Below are 22,500 nucleotides of genomic sequence, written 5' to 3'. Positions count from 1 at the left end.
GTAACACTTTAAGAAAGCAATGAGGCAGAAAACCTGATCCAAAGGACCAGCGCTGAGGTAAATCTTGCGGGAAGACAGCCTCACTGCTCAGAAAAACACTTCAGCAGGGAAAAACTGCATGCTTTGGATTTCAGTCCATCTCAGTGAGCACAAGCCAAGCTCAACTAAACGTTTGCTATGTACGACTGAAAACCTGGTCTGAGCAGACCGGAGCAGAGAGAAGAGACAGGCCAGATAACTCACAGAGCTCCGTGGTTAAGCATGAGAACACATACCTCCCAGGAGAGGTGAACCTCCTAAAGTTTCCCTCTAGTCTCTAGCCTGTTCTAAACTAAGCCTACCTCTCTCTCTTTCCCTCAATCTCTCCCTCTCTCTCTCCCTCCCCCTCCCCCTCACTAATCCCAAACCTGTCCATCACCGAACAGCCAAAGCAGCAGAGGAGAACATGTGTAAAAACATTCCGGTGCCTACCTTTCCAGGTACTTCTCGGAGAAGTCCACCATTGCGTGGAACATGTGTGTATACGTGTGTGTGCGCGTGTGTGTGTGTTGAAGGGGTGGTCAGCGCGTGGTGCTCTGGGCCAGGGGGTGCTGCTATTCACATTCCTCTAGCCCTGCTGAGCGCCTCCGTGCCTTTTTAAAGCCCTGGGAGGGAGGGGCCATGAGGGCGGGCTCACAGCTGCACCAATCAGAGCCTGACTTCCTGAGAGTGTAAGTTCCAGTACTGTACAGTGTGTTTACAGCTTGTTGGCTGATGCAGATGTGATCAGGACTGCGAGAGAGAGGCAGTGTTCACCTTCAGGCCTCTGTAAGGGTCCGATAGACCTTCATTCCGGTCCTATGCGTGCAAAGTGAGTCGCAGTCAAACTGCATAGCTAATACTGCTTCCCTTTCGCCAAATAAATGAATAAATAAAGGAACAGATTAAATGAATGAATGAACAATATGAATATAAATACGGAATAAATTAAGGAAGCCAATTAGTAATCCTATTACTGCTTCTAAAAATAATAAAAATAATGACTTCAGAGCTTCAAACTAAACTAATGGCCAGATTCCCAAGAAGCAGAGGAAATTGAAAATGAGTGAGGCTGGGTCATTACCATCACGTGTGGTACCAACAGAGTTTACGGGATCGCTATAGTATCGCAATACATCGTCACTACGGTATCAGCGCCACTGTCAATCAATTTGTGTGTCTCAGCGCTCTTTCAGGTGAGTGGTGAATAAGGCTTCTCTCTCCTGATTGGGTGGGCCAACGACGGCCGCTCCGGGGAGCCTGGGGCTGCTGGGACACCTGGGAAACGCGGTCTGTAGAGAGCGCTGACAGAAGGACCTTTCAGTTGAGAGAATGAGAAGGAAACACAGGAAGGAAACACAGGAAGGCAGCTGTGCTGCGGTGCCCTTGGGTGAAAGTCATCGCTTCTGCTCATTCTGACACGGCCATATGATACGCTGCCTCTACTCCTCAACCGTTTTCAGGCTTCTGTTTTCAAAAGGGTTGATTTGTAGTCTCTGTCTGGTTTCGTAGCCTAATGTAGCAGAAATGTGGTGCCAGAGGTAACAGAGGAGAGTTGTTAGTGGTGTGAGATTAGTGTGTGGGTGTTTAAATGAGCACTGATCATGTCCCACGTCACACCAGTGGCACCTCATAAATACTTTCTTCAAAGTGTTTCAGTATTTCAAATCTGTTTAAAAATACAAAGCCTGTTAAAATGCCATTCAAACTGATCTCATTTATTCTAGACCTAATCAACGTTACTAGCTGTAAAACAGCATAAAGGGGCTAAAGACAATTGGGGGAAAGACAAAATGTGGGAGAGAGGGAGTGAGAGAGGAAGAGAGGCAGAGAGATTCCCTCTCTCTCCGTCACGTCTGATACTCTGAACGAGTTTTGAGTGGGTCGGCCAGAGTCACGAGGCCCGGTCACTCACCCAAACTGGGTTCAGCTCTACTGGTGGAGTTACTCACACAGTCTACTGGTGGGACACTTGTTTTGTTGCTGCTCTTTCATTGCATATCTGAATTATCAATTTGATCCCTTCCCCCAAATCACCCCTTTCAAGCCATCTACCATCCCCTTTCCAGTTCTTAATATCCTGCCGCTAAGGATTCCAGTGTGTGTGCGCGCACGTGTGTGTGTGTGTGTGTGTCCAGAGAGGCTCCATTCACCCTCACTTCTGATTGATTCTCAGACAGACCGTGCTCTCCTCTCCCCGTGCCCTACATAACCAGCAGGGCACACCGGGCAGACACAGGACTCCACCCCTTCTGTTGGCCACGCCCATTCTTCGGCTTATGTTCAGTTTATGACTCTTAATAATCATTAAAATGCCATATTACTACATTTGTCTAATGTCTTATGTTAACACAAGAGGATTCAAACATGCATCTTATTATGGTCTGTGGCTGAAGACTCAAACGGTGTAGGACGTTCTAGTTCAGTGCTTTACGCTCATGTTACACATCTGTCTCTCCAACCTTACAGGCACTGGTGCCTGCAAATTCATTATGAATTCAGTTCCAATACATAAACGTTACATTTCAAATGGAGCAATGTGAGCAATGTGGGATTTGGACCCATAGTATTGTTAACTTTGTAAATCCTGTAAAGCGCTTTGTGACAACATGTGTTGTGAAAAGCGCTATACAAATATATTTGATTTTATTTGATTTGATTTGAGTAGGAGTTAACACCCTAGAGACAATTACATACACGTAGAGGTTCAACGCTCCAGTGAAACACCATCCTGACCACCACGGACCATCAGAAGGGAAAAGGGTCAACTGCAAAAGGCAAAACGTTTCTCAGGGCTCTGGATCCTGTGTAGAGGTCAGGATGAACAGAGGGAGAGATGTAGATAGTGGAGTCAATGTATGTCTCCAAGGAAAACAACAGATAAAGAAACACAAAACCAAAGGCCCTGTTTATGTGTGTGGCTGGGGGGGGGGTGACTTGATAAAGCACTTGATACAAAGCACTTGTGATAGATAGTGTGTGCCAGGATTTATGATAGATTGACATACATGAGGTGCAAATTGCTAGAGATTATAAATGCAGGAGTTTAGAAAGCTGTGATGAATGTCTCTGAGGAAGCCACAGCACATGAATAAGCCATGAATCAAGCAGTGATGTGATTAAACTGAGAGAGGGATTTACAAAACCCAACCACACAACACAACCTGTAACCTCAGCTAACCACACACACAACATCTGTCCTCACACTAACCAAACACACAACCTCTGCCCTATCCCTAACCAAACACACAACCTCTGCCCTAAACCTAACCAAACAAGCAACCTCTGTCCTCACCCCAACCAAACACACAACCTCTGCCCTATCCCTAACCAAACACACAACCTCTGCCCTATCCCTAACCAAACACACAACCTCTGCCCTAAACCTAACCAAACAAGCAACCTCTGTCCTCACCCTAACCAAACACACAACCTGTGTCCTCACCCTAACCAGACACACAACCTCTGTCCTCACCCTAAACAAGCACACAACCTCTGTCCTAACCTTCACCAAACACACAACCTCTGTCCTCACCCTAACCAGACACACAACCTCTGTCCTAACCCTAAACAAGCACACAACCTCTGTCCTAACCTTGACCAAACACACAACCTCTGTCCTAACCTTGACCAAACACACAACCTCTGTCCTAACCCTAAACAAGCACACAACCTCTGTCCTAACCCTAAACAAGCACACAACCTCTGTCCTAACCCTAACCAAACACACAACCTCTGTCCTAACCCTAAACAAACACACAACCTCTGTCCTCACCCTAACCAAACACACAACCCCTGTCCTTACCTACACAGCTACACCTACCAAACCCAGCATGTAATTTCGGGTTTCTTTCTCAACTGCACAACCTCCCTAAGACTGCTGTGACTCTTCTCGGCCCTGTGGCTGTTAGCAGTCTGTACACGGTTGCAGCAATATGCATTTCCAAAGATTGTGTGCAAGATTGTGTGCAAGCATACATGCCTTTTCTCTTCTGTACTGCCTATCACCTTAATGAGGTTCAGTTTCACAGTCCGCTCAGGGCAGAAAAACCTGGTCATTCCATACATACCAAAACAGCACTCCTGTAATCACTTATATATTATAAATGACATTCGCTCATTCACATACAAGGTGTGTGTGTGTGTGTGTGTGTGTGTGTGTGTGTGTGTGTGTGTGCGCACATGTGCATTGGTTTATACTTATTCGCATGCCAAAAATGCCACAACTTCAAAACACGTCAACATTGTCGTGACGTCTGCACGAAATTCTGAAAAATTCCTTCCTTTTTAGGCAAGCTGTGGAAAGTGATTTTAATAAAAAAGATTTTAGATTTATTTTTAACTGCGCAAAATTATTCATTTGTGGTTAGAGAGGTTAAAGCCAGTGTTGATTTTGGGTATAACATATATGAACGGACTGATACATCAGCCCGTGTCCTGACATGGTGTAAAACAGACACGCATGTGTCCATGTGCACCCAAATCTTCCAAATCAATAAGGAATTGAGCTCATATTGAACCAAACTGTGCAGACCCGTTAACACACTTCACAGGAAAATGTCTAGACAACCGAGCAGATCAAAACCTGAACGTGATACACAGTATTCATGGCTTCAGGGAAAACACCTCCCCCATGCACACAAAGGCAAAACCCTGTCTTGCTCTCTCTCTAACTCTCCCTCTGTCTCTCTCTCTCTCTCTCTCACACACACACACACACACACACACACACACACACACACACACACACACACACACACACACACACACACACACACACACACACACACACACACACACACACACACACACACACACACACACACACACACACACACACACCTGAATGCTGCCAGTTGAAACAACACAGTGTATGTATGTGTTTGTGTTAGTAACAGTATTAATGTGTGACAGCAGTGTCTGAATCACAGTGAAATGCGTGTGACCCATTTGGACCAGCGCCAGGTAAAACACGGTCTGAGATCAGCTCAGTAGATGGAGTAGTGGAACTCACCGTTCCCTCTCCCACCACACCCGGTTCTGTCCATTAGATGAGTGAATGGTAAACTGGCCTTACAGCCTCATACACACAGAATACACAGCCAGGTGCCTCTAGTATCCAAGCTGCCCTTTCAAATGCTGGTGTGAAATACATTACAGAATCTTTGTGTAAGATGTCATATTACAAATGTTTCTGGAAACCGTAGTATGTGTACAGAACAATATTTCTGGACAATCCAATTTTAAACAGTGTCTAAAGAAGGAAAGACTAGATCAGCCTATCATTACTGAAATCTGAGAGGTCAGAAAGGTCAACCTTTATGAGCCTATTGTCTATCAAGCAGTAATGTGTGATCCTTTGCTAGCACGGCACTGACACCCACTGATGAACAGCTGAAGAAGATCTGGCATCTTTAAGAGTTCAGTGAAGTCACCCACACCTACGACAGGACAGCGGGGGCAGCAGTCAGACGTCACCTACCCAGACACACCCAAGAGAGAGGCGGAAAATGCCTTTGTCCCTGCAGTACAAACACACACGTGTTTTGGGGCACTTTTAAAGGATCTTATTTTCCTCTGAATTTATATGCGTAAATAAACCAACAAAATACATCATCATGTTCAGAAGGAAAATCCAAAATAGATTTTTTCTACAAATGTGAAGGAATTCCCAAAATCGTGATGGAGTGGAGTTGAAAACCCCAAGGAAGAAGCCTTCAAGAAGAGCTGCAGTTGTCAATAGTGCGACTGCATCAATATCATATCAGACATAGATAGCTATAACCGAGAACCATCCATTCAACAGTTTGGAGATTGGTCTACCAGGTCATTTACAAATCTAGAAACATCACCTCATATGCAAGTGTTGACACAGAGAGATGAACTCTTTAAGATCTGATCAGACATGCCAAGGACAATCTAGGGCCGTTAACGAAAATACATCATTTGAAGCCACGGCCAGACGGTAGATGAACACACAGTCAAACGTAAAAACTACAGCTGAGTATTTAACTTAGCAGTCTTACAGACATTAGGTTCCTTCATGGCCTGAAACTCACTAGTTGAGAGAACAAATCAGTCCTTGACAGTTTCTACTTGAATGGCCCACTGTGTCACCTGCAAAGTAGCCTAGCGAGAGAATCTAGCAGACAGCGGGAAGAGCAGCGGACCAATCAGCACCGGGGACTTACAGGTTCTTGGGTTTCTTCTTCTTGTTGCCGTCGGGGCCCACGTCACAGCCGCAGTCGGAACTGGCGCTCAGCTGTGGGGGGAAGAAGAGGAAAGTGTCATCCACCCAGGCCACCATCAGGGGTGGAGAACATGCGGTCTGGGGGCTTCTGTCCCGCTCCAGCTGCTCCGTGTAGTCCTCAAGAGCCAACGCGAGGTATAGTCCTAGAGGCCGTGGGTGTGTGTGTGTCTGTGTTTGGGTGCGTAGTGTGTGTGGTGCGCACGCACGTGTGTGAGGAAAAGCGAACATGTATGAGACCGTGACTGCTTCTACCAGCCGGAGTGTGTGCCCAGGATTAAAGCTTCACACTTGGACCTTGGAGTCATGTTACCTTCCTGTCTTCGGAGGTTTTGATTGGCTGGCCGGTCAGTGGAGGAAGAAAGGGAGGGGGTGAAGGGGTCGTTCGGGGGTGGGGGTCAGCCAGTAATCGGTTGGTCTGAGACTCCTGGGCAGGGTAGAGGGGGTGAGGAGTTCCAGTGTGTGTGTGTGTGTGTGTGTGTGTGTGTGTGTGTGTGTGTGTGTGTGTATTGGGGGGGGGTACAGGAACCAGGCAGAGAAAGAATGGCCCATTGTGCAGTGAGCACACACCCCCTCCTGACCTGAGGACTGGCCAAACACACTGCAGAGATCTTATACTGTGCAGTAGTGTTGTAGTAGTTATTCTCACCACGGACTAGTCAGCTAATATTAGCACAATGTAACATCAGTTTAGCTAAGTAGCGGTTTAGCTGTGAGCTAGGCTTGCTAGTTACCATTACCATCTAAAATTCCCCATGTTTAACCATACAGAGTCAGACTGCAATAACTCACTGGTTAGAACTGATATTAGCGGCTTATTCGGATGTCACATGAAAGGAAAGGATGCAGCTTCTGTTACAAGAGAAACTTCTGTCTTCAGCCTCAGCTTCAATAAACACCTCTTGTCACGTCATAGGTCTCCGTGTGGCACAGACTGTGCCAAAACGGCTTGTTCCATCTGAGCAATGAACCTTTAGGACAGCAAGCAACACACACGCACACACACACACATATATACACGCCCCTCATGGCCCCTTCATAAGCAAACAGATCACTGTTAGCATGTGCTGAGTGCCCAGTATGCAAACACATGGCCGCACGCGCACACACACACACACACACACACACACACACACACACACACACACACACACACACACACACACACACACACACACACACACACACACAACGTACAGCATAGGGGTCCAATCACGGAGGAATGGGAATCCGAGTGACACAGGCCAACTCGGCGTAGGGGGTGCCGGGGACGCGAAAGGTGCGGACAGCCCTGGGAGTGCACAGGTGCGGAGTGCGCATGGTTCACACTCTCAGACGTCACTCCCACGCAAAAGTCAGCCCCGTGTTGAAGGGGAAATCCTGGATAAAGCCTCAAAAGCTTTGAAAATTCTCCACATGTCTTAAAGACAGATAGATGGTGGAGAAGCTCACGGATGGTAAGTTACTAATGTCTTTAGTCACTCGTATTCACTTCGGTTGTTAAGCCTTAAGTGTCTTTCACACCATGTCTGATCCTTACAGCATCAGTATACCAGTTCAGACCCGAAGTCTCAGTGGGCCACTAAAGCACAACCCTGCATCTCTGCAGGACGGGAACCTGAGAATGCTATAAGCAGTCATTACCCATAACCCCAATGGGGGTTGGACCCAGCATGAAAATAAAGTGCCTAATATTGGAGCTCGGAACATGAGAACGAGTAAAAAAAAAAAAAAGAAGAGCCCCAGGAGGACAGCTGCCCTGTCTTCCCCACATAAGTGCCCCCCAGGGGGGATGTCTCGCTGTGTCATGTCTGTGGTTGTCCATATTTCAGCCCTCACAGCTCTCCCTCATCGGGACAGTCCTGACGGTGTGCATTCATAACAGGTGGATGATTCTTCTCAGGGTTTAGTCTACTGCACACGTGAAGTGTACTTTGCGTGCTAGAACATAGTCAATGCTCACTTTGGTCTCCATAACAGAAAAATACTCAACTGTTTGTTTACATTGTGCTTAACCTACACGATGACTGGACCGTACCTGGACTGAGCTGTGTACTCTCACATACCACACTCCACATGCTCTCTCTCTATCTCTCTCTCTCTCTCTCTCTCTCTCTCTCTCTCTCTCTCTCTCTCTCTCTCTCTCTCTCTCTCTCTCCTCCGTTTCTGTCTCCTTCTTTCTCTTTTTCACACACACACACACACACACACACACACACACACACACACACACACACACACACACACACACACACACACAACACACAAACACAAACACACACACACACGCTATGGCACATGAGGAAGTCCATTACGACTGCGAGCCGGTGAGCCAACCTCCAGCGTGGCTGTCAGCAGCATGCCTGGACCAGCCTCTCTAATGACCTCCAGCTGTTCAGCAGACTTGTCTGCGGTCAGCAGAAATGCAACTATTTACTAGCATTTCCTTAAACAGGCCATTTGTGAGCTTTAAAAAATGCAAACCATTCATTAACCTCTGAGAAAATAATGTTATGACATTACGAACTTACAACATTTTCTCACCGGGATGACTCATGCACACGAGATGCTGGATCACAGATTTCAGATAAGCTCCGTGAAGCTCTGTCTGGGGCCAACACTCTTCACCTGACTGGGCTTTTCTTCCACTCAACCCTTCCAGCACCGCGGACACTGAGCAGTGTGTGTGTCGGCGCACAGCCGCCGGCCCACTCCAGGTGCTGAGCCCGTGGACGTGTGGCGAAACAGTTTACATTCCAGCCTGGAGCCTTCATCCAGACTGAGAAGACTGCAGGGAAACAGCCTGGTTGATATGAGCACAGATGCTGTAAGGCACAGAGGACTCGTTGCTCATAAGAGAGCAGCTTGCGTTTTGGATCGAGGTTCTTTGGTGCGTTCCACAGAAGCTCACAGCTGAGCTGAAACGACTCCTTCTGTGCTCCAGAAACACACTGTGGCTGTTGCCATTTGACGGTCTCACATGTGAATGTTGTCATTACGGTTAAATACTGCGACACATACATAAACAGTTGCACAAAGATTGGGAGATAAAAGTGAGAGAGGGAGAAAGAGAGAGAGAGAGAGAGAGAGAGAGAGAGAGATGGAGTTGGCAGTGGAGAAACCTAATGAGAGTGAGTGTGGGTGAAAATGGACTGACAGCTATAGAAGGGGACACCTGGCAGAAGCAGAGAAAAGACCCAGAGGGCAGGTCACTCAGCGGGGAGAGAGGGGACAGCTAAGGGCGCTGGCTGCCAGCCTGTCTGCTGTGCCTGCCTGTCTCACAGCCCGTCTGCGGTGCCTGCCTGTCTCACAGCCTGTCTGCTATGCCTGCCTGTCTCACAGCCCATCTGCGGTGCCTGCCTGTCTCACAGCCCATCTGCGGTGCCTGCCTGTCTCACAGCCCGTCTGCTCCAGACAGGCTGGCCCACAGCTTGTTTCCCCAGCTCAGCACCCACGTGCCTGTCTTCCCGTCCAGGGTGGTTGGGGGCGGGAGCCTGCAGTGTGCATCTCTCAAGCTCAGGCTTAGGTCTGAGTGACCTCACTGACCGAGGCACAGCCATGACAACAGGAGGCGGAGCCTCACAGCTCTCGCCAAACATGGGCGACAGAAACAACGGCACGAGGCGCTAGCAGCAGGTGTAAACACGGCACGGCCGAAAGCACGCGGCAAAACGGGTGGTGTTTGCTTTGCTACAAAACATGTTTGCTTTGAAGGAGACCTTTTCTGAAAAAAGACCTTCGTAAATACGACACCCTGCAAAAAAAATTAAAATCCCCGTCATTTGAAAGCAACAGTGACATGAACACTGTTACTTTTACCATCCATTATTATCCATTACTCGTGAGATTATGGAAGGCTAAACAGTGGAGGACCAATCGCATGTCGGTAACTCTTCACATCAAACACAAAGTGGTCTTGGATTAATCTGGATTTGGCTACATCAGGCAGCAATGGTACTTGTTCTGCTTTGAGAAGAGCTGGGCACGAGAATGCAGACTGCGTTTTGCATTCGATTTGACAGCCACTGAAATTTGTGACCCTTTAACAAATCAAACGCTCACGCACAAGCGTTATAATTAATTCAGTTCAGTTCACATATGGTTTGTTTTTAAACAATTGTTACATTTCACAAAATGTCAGTGTTGTATTTATTATCTCACTATCATGTGGCATAAGCTTGGACACCTCATTGTCATTAGAAACATTCTACAAACATAACAGAAAAACAAGCATGTTCTTTCTCAGATGATTATTGAATAAATAATGCTGAGACAACATGAAGAGGAATCATTAATATTTTCAGAGTGCGCTTTCAAACATCAGGCGTTTCAGAAAGAGGCGGGGCCATGTCTGCAGAATACCCAGCAGACGAAGTGGAAACTCCGCCTACAGCACGCACACACACACACACACACACACACACACACACACACACCAAGTTCACAAAGCATCATTGAACTGCTTTAGGTAATAGTTGTGTGGGAACGTGAGCAGAGTCAGTTTTAACCCTGACATCAGTATCCAAACATGAACAGTAAACATTCCTCTCCTCCTGAAACACACACACCGAACACACGTACACACACGCACACACACACACACACAATATCTTATCCTGGCCATAGCACATTATCGACCTGTCCTTTTAAAGTCAAGTAAATACCTTCCTGTTAATTAGGCTGTATACAGGGTGTTTCCTACATATCTCTACATTTCTCTTTCTTCTTTCAACATTAAATGTCACAGTTATGTGGGCACAATGCAAGCACCTCAGACGGCCCATATGTTCTTTATCCGGAATCATTACTCCGGGTCCCAGCTCCAGGCCCGCGTGGGACTGGGCTTCCTCGCATTGTGCTGGCAGTAGCTGAGATCACAGTGCAGGGTGTGGGTGGGCAGGACACGGCCCAGTCTCCCCAGGGCCCCCGCGGGACAATGGAGCGCTCTGTACTGAACGGAACACAACACCCAAACAAAACTGAGAGGCTGGAGTTCTGGAGTTGGCAAGGCCCAGCCAGCCAAGGAAAACAGGACCCCGCTCCAGCTCTGTGGGCCACACAGAACGGACATCTCTACGGGAAGGCACCTAGACGAGTTTTAAACACACTGCTTTAGATGAACACGTCCGGCAGGTCGGTGGGAGGAAAGGAGAAGGTGACCCGATGAGCCCAGAGCCTCTGACTGCAGCTTCACCGTGTGTCCTGCAGAGGTCAAGCAGAGGTCAAGTAGAGGTGAACCTGAGGTCACTTCACACGAGAGGTGACCTGCTTTCGTTTTGAGGTCTGATGACAAGATGCTGTTATTGGATGACCATCAATGCTATTTTTAATTAAGCCAAGAATAGATAAATTCTGTAATTAAATCCAGTTTCTTTCAGCTGAGGTTTTTAAATTTTTATCCTTCAGTGATTTTGATGGGGTTAAGGCTTTTATTTCATCCAGACTGGACTACTGTAACGGGCTTCATACTGGTGTTGGTCAGACCTCCATTTCACTGATAGTTCGTTCAAAATACTGCTGCTTGTCTTTTAACTAGAACATAAGCGAGAACACATCTCACCCATATTGGCTTCCTGTCCATTTGAGGATTGATTTTAAGATCTTGCTTTTTGTTTATAAATCATTGAATGATTTAGCTCCAACCTTCATCTCAGAGCCATACGGTCCAACATGGTCACTCAGATCTGCTTGTTAGCTTCTTCTGGTGGTCCTTAAATCTAGGCTGAAGCACAGAAGTGATCAGGCCCATTGCAGTCATGGCTCCTAAACTTTGGGATGAGTTGCCGCTACATGTTAGACTAGCTGCTACATTAGTCCTACAATCTCAAATCTCATTTCAATTATTTGGCTTTTAAATGTAGTTGAGAATTAATGCGGTGTTCTTATTTTATGTATGTCTTGTATATTTATTACTGGAAAGCACTTTGGTCAACGATTATTGTGTTAAAATGCCTTATAAATAAAATGGACAACTGACGCCAAAGATTTTAGAGAATGAGAATGAGAATGAGATTATGAGAATTATGAGAATTTATGAGAAATTATGAGAATGCTCAACAAGCATGTTCTGGACCAGGGGTGCTCATTACGTCGATCGCGATCGACCGGTCGATCGCGAAGGAACTGTCGGTCGATCGCGAAGGAATGTGCGTAGATCGCGTCACATAAAATAGTAGTAGATGAATCGCACATCTGCACTGACGGTTGTATTTTGATTGACATTCACGGCAGCCAATCTGCAATCCACTCAACAAATTACGCCCCCCCCCCCCCCCCCCCCCGCTCAACAAATTATGTTCGCCACCCCCCCCCCCCCCCCCCCCCCCCCGCTCAACAAATTACGTTCGCCGCCACCCCCGGTAGATCTTTCTGACTGGGTCATCTTATAAGTAGCTCGCAAGCTGAAAACAGTGGGCACCCCTGTTCTGGACCATAAACTAGGACATTGTATTGAAGCTGACCAGAAATAACGCAAAGGAACTACTGAATTACAATAAATACAATGTCCTGTATTTTGTACGTTTAATCCTTGGTTCATTGGAGTGACTGTGTAAATGGCACATGGGCTGTTAGAGAAATCCTGGATGTTTGAAGCTCGGTGAAGAAAACAAGGACCACACTGAAAGCAGCGACATGAACATGATCCCTACTGAATAAAATCATATGGACCCGTGTAACTGTATCTGTTCCTTCCTTTGACTGCTCTATTGTTTAGCAGGATGTGACCAAGACTATCTCTCATCACTCACAGTGAGATTAGTACACGTACACACACACACTCACATGCACACACATACAAACACACACACACACACACACACACACACACACACACCCCTGCCAGATACATGAAAGCCATGAGGAATGGCTCATTCAGTGACTGAGTTAAATACCAGAGGGATGAAAGTTGAACAATGAAGAATCCATTACTCTGTATATGTGTGTGTGTGTGTGTGTGTGTGTGTGTGTGTGTGTGTGTGTGTGTGTTTATTAAGCTCATTTTCCTGCTGTTATTGCTGCCTGCAGTAGCAGGACACGGCTGCTTCCTGGTGGCGTCCTGGCTTCCTGTAGAGTGGGATGTTTTTGTCCAGTACTGAGTCTGGCCCTCACTGTCCCAGGCTCACAGTATTAGCCAGTCTAAGGGTCAGATTCCCTGGATGAACCCCCAGTCCCTCCACTCACAGCATGCCACATTACGACAAGACTCACCTACAAAGCATCAGATCCGTTTCCTGCCTAGCACGGACTGGCCGGTGGCAGGAACTCCAATTCCAAGTATTTTCAGATGGCTTCCTTAAGTGTCATGCCGGAATTCCGGCTTAGCTTCCAGAAGACACGGAGAAGTGATTAAGAGTTCATCAGAACAACTTGTCACAGAGCTCACACAGATCACGAGTCCTTTGCTTCTCTCCAGAGGAAAAACTCTGCTTATTTCATGATAAGACCTGCCATCTAAATTGATCTGGTCAGCAGGATTTCATAACTGCAATAGGATAACTATTTAAGACACCTCAAATAGGAAATATCCATCAAAAAAAGGACGTGGTAGTTCTTTTTTAGACAATCCACTGATAACCTTTGGCTTTCTTGAAATGTTATAACAATATTGTTTTTACAGGTATAATGGGCTGGATGGACCCAAGTCTGCCATGAATCAACATACCAAACACAGACAGAACAGGCTGCTAGTCATATGGTTCTGACTATTGAACAAACAGGTGGATCACCAGTGCTGCGAAATGCCGTGTTCAGTGTGTCAGTACTCAGGGTTACCTGTGACATTACACACATGACGGCTGTATCAGAGGTGACATGTTGGTGACAGAGGGTTTCAAAATAACTCCCATTTGAACTTTTCTGAAACTCTCACACCTGTATTTGCGTGAAAAAGTCACAGGCATTACAGAAGATGACAGACAGGTATGCCAAACTGTCACACAGATGGTAAAATGAGGCTAATGAGGACTAATGAGGCTGACCGGATTGCGGCATTTGTAAGCTATATTTTAAGCTCTGTTTTTAAGTCATTTTTTATGTTATTGTCATGACAAGAATTCACTAGAACGTATACACATGACTCCATGTTGACACGTCCAATTCAAACGCCTGTGGCTACTCATCTCAGTTTCCATAACAGTGTTTCTCTGTAGGACTACGTCAAGGTTTGAGCTTAACCAGCTGAGTATCTCACTGCTAGCAATGTGTCTATATTTGACTATAACTGAGGTGCTATTTGACCCAGTTCAGTCCTACGGCTATTCTCTGTCCACCCCAGGTAGTGGGTGCTGTAGCCATCACACAGCACAAGCCCAAATCAAATGGACCCTTGGGAAATGACAGGCGTAAAGTGCACAACAACATGCATGAGTGGAACATAAGCACTGTGTGAGAATGAATTGTGGGAATGTCAGAAACCTACATGAAGCAGGACCCCAGAACCTTCACAGAGCCGCTGTGAAACACCCTTCGAGAAGACGTGCAGCAGGAGTTGTAATAGAGCTAGCCCTGATGTGATGTGCACAAACAGTAAAATATGAAATAGAACTAGAATTTGTGCCATGACACGTAAATCAAACAAAGCCACAAAATACAGCTAGCAATGTCCCCAAAAGTTATCAATTTTGGGACACTTCGTCCTTTGACCTAAATCCCATTTCAGGATCATAACAGTCACTGCATCTGGGCCCCTAAATAGAGAGCCGCGTCAGATTTCTGTGGTTCCCAGAGGAAGGTGGAGCCCTTTAGACCCAAGTGAAGCCACAGTGCTTTCTGCTCTCTTAGGCTGGGTCAGTAACTCAAATACAACTCCCACAAAGAGGAGGGAACAGGTGTACTGAAGAGAAGGAGAGGGAGAGAGAGAGAGAGAGAGAGAGAGAGAGAGAGAGAGAGCAGCAGGGTCTATCAGAGTCATAAGAAAAACGGGTAGATAAGACACAGAGCCGCATGTGTTGACAGGCACTAAAGATGACTCATCTGTAGAATGGCATAGAGCTGCTCATTGATATGCTTGGAAATATACAGGCATTGTTAAACAACATAAATATCTACAAGCTCTGACCCCAAGATGAAACCCTGCAGCAAGCAAACACACACACATACACACACACACTCCAGCAAACATGTGCCACTGTGCCATTTGTTTTTCATCAAATTTTGCAACCATGACAACCGAGTGGTAAGAGGTGGTCTACCTTATGGTAACTGGTCTTTACAAAGTGCCTAGGAAATCAAAACACACGTGCACATGCATATACACGTGCACACTCCAAACACACACACACACACACACACACACACACACACACAGCATCACTGACATAATGTACATTCAGCAGGCTCTGACTTGACCCCTCCTATTGTGCCAGACACATACTGGAAAAGGCTTTGCTATAGCAACCAAGACGCATGAAGAAAAACACAAAGGCTTTGTTTCTCTGGTGTGGGCAAAGTGGAGCAACGTGTGCGTAAAGCACGGCTAGTGTGAACCAGGGCTGGTGAATAGCACGGCTAGTGTGAACCAGGGCTGGTGAATAGCACGGCTAGTGTGAACCAGGGCTGGTGTAAAGCACGGCTAGCGTGAACCAGGGCTGGTGTAAAGCACGGCTAGTGTGAACCAGGGCTGGCGAATAGCACGGCTAGTGTGAACCAGGGCTGGTGTAAAGCACGGCTAGTGTGAACCAGGGCTGGTGAATAGCACGGCTAGTATGAACCAGGGCTGGTGAATAGCACGGCTAGTGTGAACCAGGACTGGTGTAAAGCACGGCTAGTGTGAACCAGGGCTGGTGTAAAGCACAGCTAGTGTGAACCAGGGCTAGTGAATAGCACGGCTAGTGTGAACCAGGGCTGGTGTAAAGCACGGCTAGTGTGAACCAGGGCTAGTGAGTAGCACGGCTAGTGTGAACCAGGGCTGGTGTAAAGCACGGCTAGTGTGAACCAGGGCTAGTGAATAGCACGGCTAGTGTGAACCAGGGCTGGTGTAAAGCACGGCTAGTGTGAACCAGGGCTGGTGTAAAGCACGGCTAGTGTGAACCAGGGCTGGTGTAAAGCACGGCTAGTGTGCACCAGGGCTGGTGTAAAGCACGGCTAGTGTGAACCAGGGCTGGTGTAAAGCACGGCTAGTGTGAACCAGGACAGGCGTAAATCACAGCTAGTGTGAACCAACCACTCATATCATGTGACAAGGAGGAAATGCACATTTACTCCATGCATGCTCTCCACTAATGTCCCACAAGGCTCAGTGTTCAGTCCTCTCCTGTTCTCCCTCTGTAACCCCTTGTTAAGGTCACATCCTCACATACTTTCTCATACTTCTGTGCCGATGGTTTTCTCGTGTGATAATCTCCACGTATGGTTAATTTGACCTAGTCATGCAGGTTCCTCCACAACATCTGGAACGTCTGGAGATTTCTCTCTGCGGACGCCACTCACATTTGTTCAGGCCTCTGTCATTTCGAAATTGAATAACAGTGCCTGGCCCCTGGCAGGCCTTTCCCTCCGCGCGATCAGAGCCCTGCTACTCATCCAGAATTCAGCTGCATGGCTTGTTTTCAACCTCACAGAGTTGTCTCAAGTCACCCGCCTGCTGGGCTCCGGCCGGCTGCCTGAAGCAGCTCGCATCAGATTTAAAACACCAATGCTCGACTACAAAGCCATAAATGGGACCAGGGCGCATATGCCTAAAAGATTGAATAGAACCCTGTTCTGACCAGTGCCTTCTTCATGCCTCTGGTACTGCTCAAGACACAAAGAACACAAAGATAGATTAGGTTAAATTAGATTAGATACTAATAAATTAGATACTCATGGCATTAAAAAATAAGACGACAGTATTCAGAACATCAAAGCAGTCATAACATTTACAACACAATAAATAACACACATATAAATATCATCATATAGTTACAAGTCTGAAACGTTCTGCATATGAAAAAGACTCCTAAATATTCCTAGTAGCCTTTGGCGTCCTATTAGTCTTGCCTGACTTTAATTATAATATAAAATGTGACTAATGTTGTGTATCCTTCATTATTTTCAGCGCCTTTTTTTGAGTCCAATACCTACAGTATACAAAAATTCCATGTGTCTGACACAATTCTCATGAGCAATCCTCTACACATGCAACTGAAATTCCATGACACAGAACACTTTCAACCAAGGAACAATTTGCTAGTTCTATGTTTTAACTAAACTCATACTCACATAGGTTTGTAACGAGCTAAAGTCGACACAAGGCTTTTTTAATGATCTCATAGTATCCCTCAAATATTGGGTGGCTGTCTAAAACTGTACCAAGATATTTCAAATGATAAACTACGCCTATTTCAATGGACAGACACAATCTCCAAAGATGGCTACTTAATATCCCCTTCAGAACTACAAATCAGTCTACATTAATTTCCAATTTTCTATTTTGACACCACTTTTGAAGAGCAGTGACATGATTTAGGTATTGTTCCTCATTGTACAGATTAATTTCATTTAGTTAAAGCAAGTAAAATAATTTCTTCTGCATTTAAAAAAGTCACGTTCCTGAATCTTAAAACAAATTGTATAAATAGAAAATAGGACAGGCAGTAACACACATCCTCGGGGAACTCCACTGTTTATGAGCAACAATTTGAATGTCATTCCATTTACAATCACTCTTTGGGGAATGCTCTTGACCTTTCATACCATAACAAAAAAAATTCCACCATTCACATTTAACAGTACTAAGCACAGCGAGAGAATGGGTGCTTTTATTTCATTAGATACTACATTAAAGTCTATAAACAGTGCTCTGGCATAAGCGTTGCACTGCTAAAGATGATAGCCTGCTTTATCACTGAGCATAAGTATGTATGACAGAAATTACAAAGCACTTGTGTTAGTTGCTCTGGACAGGATCATATGCTAAATTATGTAAATGTAAATATAAACCAGGGCTGGCATGAACCAGGCCTAGGTAAACCAGGTCTAGCTAAACCAGGCCTAGTTAAACCAGGCCTAGCGTAAACCTACCACTTTGCTGCTCATTTGCATGTATTATCTCTTGACACACATGGGTATAGGTTCTTGTCAACACACAACAAAAAGTACCACTAAGCAGTTGTTAGTCGAAGCCTACAACTTATATATACAATATAAATCAACATCATAACCACCCTGATGGAAATACATTCATGTTTTAGAACATGTACACGTAAGATTAATCTTATCAGTTTACTTGCAAATCCTAGCCTTGATTTCCAGAGAAAAAAACACAAACATGGAATCAAAAACCATCATTAGCAGAACAAAGCGGACGACCGGATAGACATTATCAAGCATGGTGTGATACTTTTGCGCTCTGTGCATGGTGTGGGCAATCAACCAGATGGTGTCTCCTCAGATGTGAATCCACATGAAGTCAGTGTGCACTGACCTTCTAACTTCTGATGGATGAGGTCAGCAGGACTAGTTGGCATCTGCCGGAGGTGAATCAGCCCCTGCCTAGACTCAGCCAGGGCGGCTTCAAAGAGCCACTCTGGTTTTAAGACGTGTCCGTCAGCGAGAGAACATCAGCCTCTTTTACTAACTGTAACTTTAGGCCCTCGGCTTTGTGAAGCCCGGAGATAGAGGGAGACAAGCTGGTCCTGCACTGGGATCCACTGGATCCTGCAGCTCAGGGACACAGGCTGGTCCGTTGTGGGATCCACTGGATCCTGCAGCTCGGGGACACATGCTGGCCCTGTTGTGGGATCCACTTGATCCTGAAGCTCAGGGACACATGCTGGTCTTTTTGTGGGATCCACTGGATCCTGAAGCTCAGGGACACATGCTGGTCTTTTTGTGGGATCCACTGGATCCTGAAGCTCAGGGCCACAGGCTGGTCTTTTTGTGGGATCCATTGGATCCTGAAGCTCATGGTGATTGGTGAAACCTGGTCACTCAACAAGTCTAACGTTAAACTGAATGGAGAGCTGTGGTGTACTGAAAATCTGAAATCTTTCTACCGCAGAACTATGATCAGAAACGAGAGAGTGAGTGAACGCAGCTTGCCGTAGTCGGCAAACAGGATGAAGCAGGATGGTTGAGACAAAACAATCATGAGTGTTATAAATTACAACCATGGGAAAAGTGTGTTACATCACTGAACGATGCAACGTGGGAGGAACTAGCCTTCAGGGTGCTGTTAGAAGCCCAGCCAGCAAAGATGCTCCAGACCTTCCATGCCTGACCAGATGCCTCACCATGTGTCCGAGTACCAAAGTCCATTAGGAGAATTTAAAAGAAAGCAAGAAAAAATATATATGATAGATTAACAAGAAGATGCCAAATGTCAAAGCGTATGTACGAAATATCCATACGAACTATTCGCTTGCTCGTCATCATCACTCCCTTCCTCACTTGCTCCCTCACTCCCTTCCTCACTCCGTCCCTCACTCCCTTCCTCACTCCGTCCCTCACTCCCTTAGTCACTCTGTCCCTCACTCAATCTCTCCCTGACTCCCTCTCACTGATGAGACTCTCCACGAAAAAAACTTCTTTCATCTTTTCTTCCCTGCATAATATCATCTTCTTCGAGGAATGCTTCTATTTATCTGCTCTCTGAATCTGAGACTTTATTTTAGCTCTTACGTAAGCACAAACACACACACACGCACACACACACACACACACACACACACACACACACACACACACACACACACACACACACACACACACACACACACACACAGTTGAGGAACTCATGTGTTTGCTATTGCACAGACCTGCTGACCGTATCTTGTCTAATGTGCCCTGTCATTGGTTCACTCTGGGTACTTTCCACCCATGACCTGTATAGAAGGAGCTTGAAGGATTTCCAGCGCCAGGCATGAATCTCTCAAGATAACCAGGGAAGACCTACTTCTACCCTACTGCCTGGAGTCCTACAGGAGGTAGACCTGAACACCAGACACAAGATCTGCAGCTAGTGAGGAGGACCACAAGAGGATGGAACTGACGTGCAACCCAGCAGTCATCCTCACAGACACATTACTGAATACATTACATCTATCTCCTGTTCTCCTAAAGGATGGGGCATCTTCTCAGGCAGCCCATACGTCGTAGATAAGAGTGAAGTAATCATGTTCAGGTGTTCATAAGCCACTCTGAGTCAGCTAGCTCTAAGCATTTCATCACAAGCAAATGTCATCCAGGCTTAAATCTCTGAATTACATTATTGTCTATAAATAAGGAATACAGTTCATATACAAAATACACAGAGCAATATTTTTGTATATGTACAAAATATATGTACTTTTTTACTATTAATGTGCTAAGCCTACATTCAAGCAGGCTTCAGGAATTTCAGTGACATAAACAGGAATATTCTTTTAGTGCACTACAACTGTGTAAGTACATACAGTATATATTAGGGTCAGATTCCTCTTGTTGTTTCTAACATTTCTAGTAAGTTAAAACAGTCCAACGCTAACCACTGAGTCTTAGCCCATAAATCACTGTGGATTATGCAAGTTCCTTGGTTTTCTACCCACAATTCCCTGACAACATGAGCTCTGCGGGTTCTGTGTAGGGAGGAAAACTTCAAACTGGGAAGGCTGTTACTTTACAAGTAAACAGAATAAATCCTTTCCTCTCTACGTTGGTAGGGTTTCCCTCACATGGTTTCCAAAGACACCACTCTAGCCCTTCCTGAAACCCTTCATTCACAGTTATGTAACTGTTCACTGTGGTCCTCGCAGCAGATGACTCTTCCCGATAGGAGGCACTCAAGAATGGGACAGACGTACTGTAGGGAACATACAGACTCTTTCGCATAAAAACACACGAGGTAAATGACGCTCGAGTTCTTCGCTAATTTAAGAGAAGTCCTACGCTTTCGGAACACAAACACTAACAAAGACCACGTAAAAGCCTGCAAGCAAACTGATGTCAACCTAAACAAAGGACAGCCTACCCGCCGAGCCAAACTCTTCCCCCCCGAGCTGTACAAACGCACTCGGTCTCAGGAATATAAACAGCAAAGCCAGTCCGTAGATGTGGAAGGAAATCAAACCAAGATGGCTAGCCATAACCTCTTCATCTGCCCTACTGAGGCCAGACAGCTACAGCATCCGCTGTGTTTACTTGTCCCACAAATGTTTACCCAGTGCATGCTGGGTAGCACCTGAGCTGGACTGGCGCCTGGTCATATGCCCTGACCCAAATAGGACTTGACCTCATGACCCTTTGTCCAGATCCCACGCGCCCAAACGACATAGTCGCTGTAGGAGTCCCACAAGGAGAGGCGGGGACAGGGGGGGTGCAGGACCCCCCCCCCAACGGCTGGGTGACATCTGTACACATAAACACTGGCCAACCCTGCTAGATGGCACGATGGTGGTCCATGGATAGTAAAGTTATTGACTGGACCTAAAACAGCATGATACGTCCCGATACGTACGGTGGAAAGAACGTCATTCAGATTTACGGCCAGCGTACAACATTTAACCTGACACAGGTTACAACTCAGGTGTGCAAAACACAGCCAGGCCATTTGATCGTGCATGAACATCGTTAACGGTCATAAATAGATGGTCATTTGAAACGTGTAGCATGGTCTCAGACACAACTATTGACAGAAGAGGAGTACATTTAAAGAACACCTTTAGTTGAATAAAGAGTAAACAGGTGACTTGGAAGGCAGTGACCGGCCCCTTTTAATGAGAATGTACAGTGAGCGTTTTGGCACCAACGTAACATGGTCCTCCTTGGACTCTGTCACCAGGTACTCAGCCTCACAATTGCTCATTTGCCTGTTCGCCCTTCTGTGTTCCCTGAAACCACGTGCACCGAGGTTATTTATAGCGTGGCGTCTGTGCGCCAAGCCGGGTCATAGTGAACCTGCAGCAGAAGTACAAGGTGGTGAGTATCTGCCACAGCGGATATAATATTGGGGGGGGGCAGCAGTTCGGTCAGACGGGGAGGGGTGGGGGGGGGGGGGGGGGGGGGGGGGCAACAGGCTGGCGAGGTAGCCATGTGGTCTACTGGACATCAACACTTGAGGCCCATAGGTTTACACACAGTAGATACACATGGATGTGTCAGCCTTTGAAGGGTCAGGGGAGATCTCTTTCATATTAAAAGACGTCGTCAGGTCTTAATGTCACCTTCAGTTATTACAAGGCTGCATGTATATTCATAACATATTATTGTCAAGTAAGAAGCAAAAAATATTGCAGTGAAAACAAACAGCATACCGTATCTAAACTGTGCTAAGCAATATG

At 46.2% G+C, this 22,500-nt stretch overlaps 1 protein-coding gene across 1 annotated transcript in view; it reads right to left on the bottom strand.

The window, feature by feature from the left end:
• The window catches only part of rgs3a (regulator of G protein signaling 3a), a 125,807-nt gene that overhangs the window by 10,848 nt on the left and 92,459 nt on the right, over window positions 1–22,500 (bottom strand). The window contains 1 exon segment of the mRNA XM_077011437.1: window positions 6,210–6,280. Coding sequence (XP_076867552.1) covers window positions 6,210–6,280 — 71 coding nt within the window.

The sequence above is a fragment of the Brachyhypopomus gauderio genome, chromosome 7 (genome assembly GCF_052324685.1).
Source record: "Brachyhypopomus gauderio isolate BG-103 chromosome 7, BGAUD_0.2, whole genome shotgun sequence".
NCBI classification, from domain to species: Eukaryota; Metazoa; Chordata; class Actinopteri; order Gymnotiformes; family Hypopomidae; genus Brachyhypopomus; species Brachyhypopomus gauderio.
Note: the sequence above shows the minus strand (reverse complement) of the source record. Positions and strands in the feature narration are given on the sequence as shown.